The 2,365-nt window shown below is 38.2% G+C and overlaps 1 protein-coding gene across 1 annotated transcript; it reads right to left on the bottom strand.

The window, feature by feature from the left end:
- Positions 1-303: 303 nt before the first annotated feature.
- On the bottom strand, positions 304-2,355 carry LOC127749450 (uncharacterized). Its single transcript, XM_052267594.1, has one exon. It carries the CDS (start codon positions 2,353-2,355, stop codon positions 304-306), a length of 2,052 nt encoding a protein of 683 aa, XP_052123554.1.
- Between the last annotated feature and the right edge of the window lie 10 nt (positions 2,356-2,365).

Below are 2,365 nucleotides of genomic sequence, written 5' to 3'. Positions count from 1 at the left end.
GTGTGACGTATGGTTTTTGATCACATGGTTGTTATGTCAAACCTCGAATAAGACGGCTGACCTTCGAGATCTTACTTGTTTACAAGCGTAGGGTCAGGAAATAATTCGGAAAATCAAGGAAGTATATATGGAGTGCCAATTTAATATTCAAAAATTCATTTTTCACTTCAAAAGCATACAGGTCAAGTTTAGCAGTATGACTTCTTATGAATACCCATATTAACAAGGTTACAATAAATACAATGTTTTTACAATATTTACAATAGTATGAATAAAGTTGTAACAGTATTAACATCAAAGGTTCTACAAAGAATGCCTCAAACACACAACATTCCTTCCATCATCTGTGGCAATTCTTTGCCACAGAGGTGAGTGGGAAACAAGTTCGTTTTGCAGCACGAAACCAAGGCTGTTTGTGTCTCCAACAACATAGGAGCAAATATGTTCTCTGTAAGCTATTGTAGTTAGCCTACGGAAGATAAAAGCGACATTACCATTGTACAACATAATGTACAATATTTTTCCAAACACTGGAAACAAATCCTGAACTTCTAAAACTAAAATCATTTCAACAGTGTAGAGTGTCCCCCAAACTGTGGCTGCGTTGACAATTTCTACATGATCTTGATTGGGAAATAAATGTACAAAACATTCATGATTTGGAAGAGATTGCACACGAACTCTTGTTATTTTAGTGTACAACAACTGAGGATTGTTGTTAATTCGCAAGAGACGATCACATAAAATTAATTGGTATTTTACAATAGAACTGTATGCAAAGTCAATCCTAGAGTGGCAAGCAGGTGCATAGACTTTCCCTCGCCTATGATTACGTTCGCTCTTTAGGGCACTTAAAGGAAGAAGAGGACCATACAGTTCGAGCATCTTAGGATAGTGCAACAAAAAATGATGTTTAGGCTTCAATGCACCAAAAAATTCTATGTGCCCTTCATGATGTGCCTGAACTAGAGCAGTTAGATACTCATGTACCCCTGTGTTAACCACAGGGGAAACAACAATCATTAAAATTTCATGAATAATTTTATATAAATTCCACACATTTGGGGCATACAGTTCATGGGATCTGTCGGGGATCAAGTCACCAATCATAAGTCCTAGATACCGGCCAAGGCATAACCATTCACAAGCTGACAAATTTAATGAGCAATTTCTCAATTTTTCAATAGTAAAATGTTCAGATGGAGGCTTGTTGCCAACCTCAGAGGGGCCATAGTCGAACCCAGCGACTCTTTCACACAGAGTCTCTACAGTGAAATATCCCCGCGTAGCAATACAATAATACAAAATATTACATAAGTCATACTTGAGCATCCCCTCTAGGACATCATGGGCCACGTCACAATAGGGGAAATCTACGCAATTGTACGAAGGAACTGCATTAAAAATACATTCCTCGTTAATGCCTGTCTGTTGAGGGTCGTGCACATTGACATCAAATCTATAATTGTCAATGGTACGCAGACTACCATTAGGTACTGGATGACACCAGTGGCTCATAACGTCACGATGCTGCTTACATATTCTACAATAAAAATAAGCTCGCCAAGAACCGATAAATCCAAGTATTTCATTGATACCCTTGTTGTCCCCGATAATTGCTACTAAACAAAAATATACCTGCACATTGTGATTGTTTATACACAGAGTAATTCCTTCATCGTGTAAAAACGTCAATTCTTCAATAACTCTATGAAATGCCACAGCGTTTCCAAAAGATTTTCGATACTTCGATTCAAACATTGCAAATGAGAACATGTTGTCAAGAGACGAGGCTAGATATTCGGGTAAGCAAGACAACTGGGCGTACAGAGCACCTATGGAATGGTCTCCCTTGTGAGAACCTAAGGTGTTGTCAGGTTCGTAACCGTCAAAACATATTTCAAGAGGCAATACAATTTTATCGCCGAAAGAAAGTTTGACATTACGCCATAAACTACCTTGCACAATGTTAGTAACTTTTCCAGGAGGAGCTGACTCAAGAACTCGAATGTAGTTTACAATTGAATGAAACATTCCAGGAAGCTCCAAAAAAACCTTTAAAACTTTTCTCAGTGGAACAACATAACCAGACACTGGTTTTTCGATCAATGCTACAGTGCCGTCTCGTCCTGGAACATACTTATCGACAGAACCCATGTGAAAAGGCTGAGGTGCAATGAATGCTCCTCGTTTAGCAAGAGTTTTTAATCGTTGGTACTCAGTCTCCATAGAGTCCAGCGGATTCATTAACACTTCAAATATATTTTCTAACTTTCGTACATCATCAGCGTACTCGTTATGTAACACATCAAACTTAGAAAGAATGTTCAAAACAATATCTTTCAGAAGTGCCATTGAGCCAGAA

The sequence above is a fragment of the Frankliniella occidentalis genome, unplaced genomic scaffold (genome assembly GCF_000697945.3).
Source record: "Frankliniella occidentalis isolate FOCC.00 unplaced genomic scaffold, Focc_3.1 Scaffold55, whole genome shotgun sequence".
In the NCBI taxonomy this organism is placed as follows: domain Eukaryota; kingdom Metazoa; phylum Arthropoda; class Insecta; order Thysanoptera; family Thripidae; genus Frankliniella; species Frankliniella occidentalis.
Note: the sequence above shows the minus strand (reverse complement) of the source record. Positions and strands in the feature narration are given on the sequence as shown.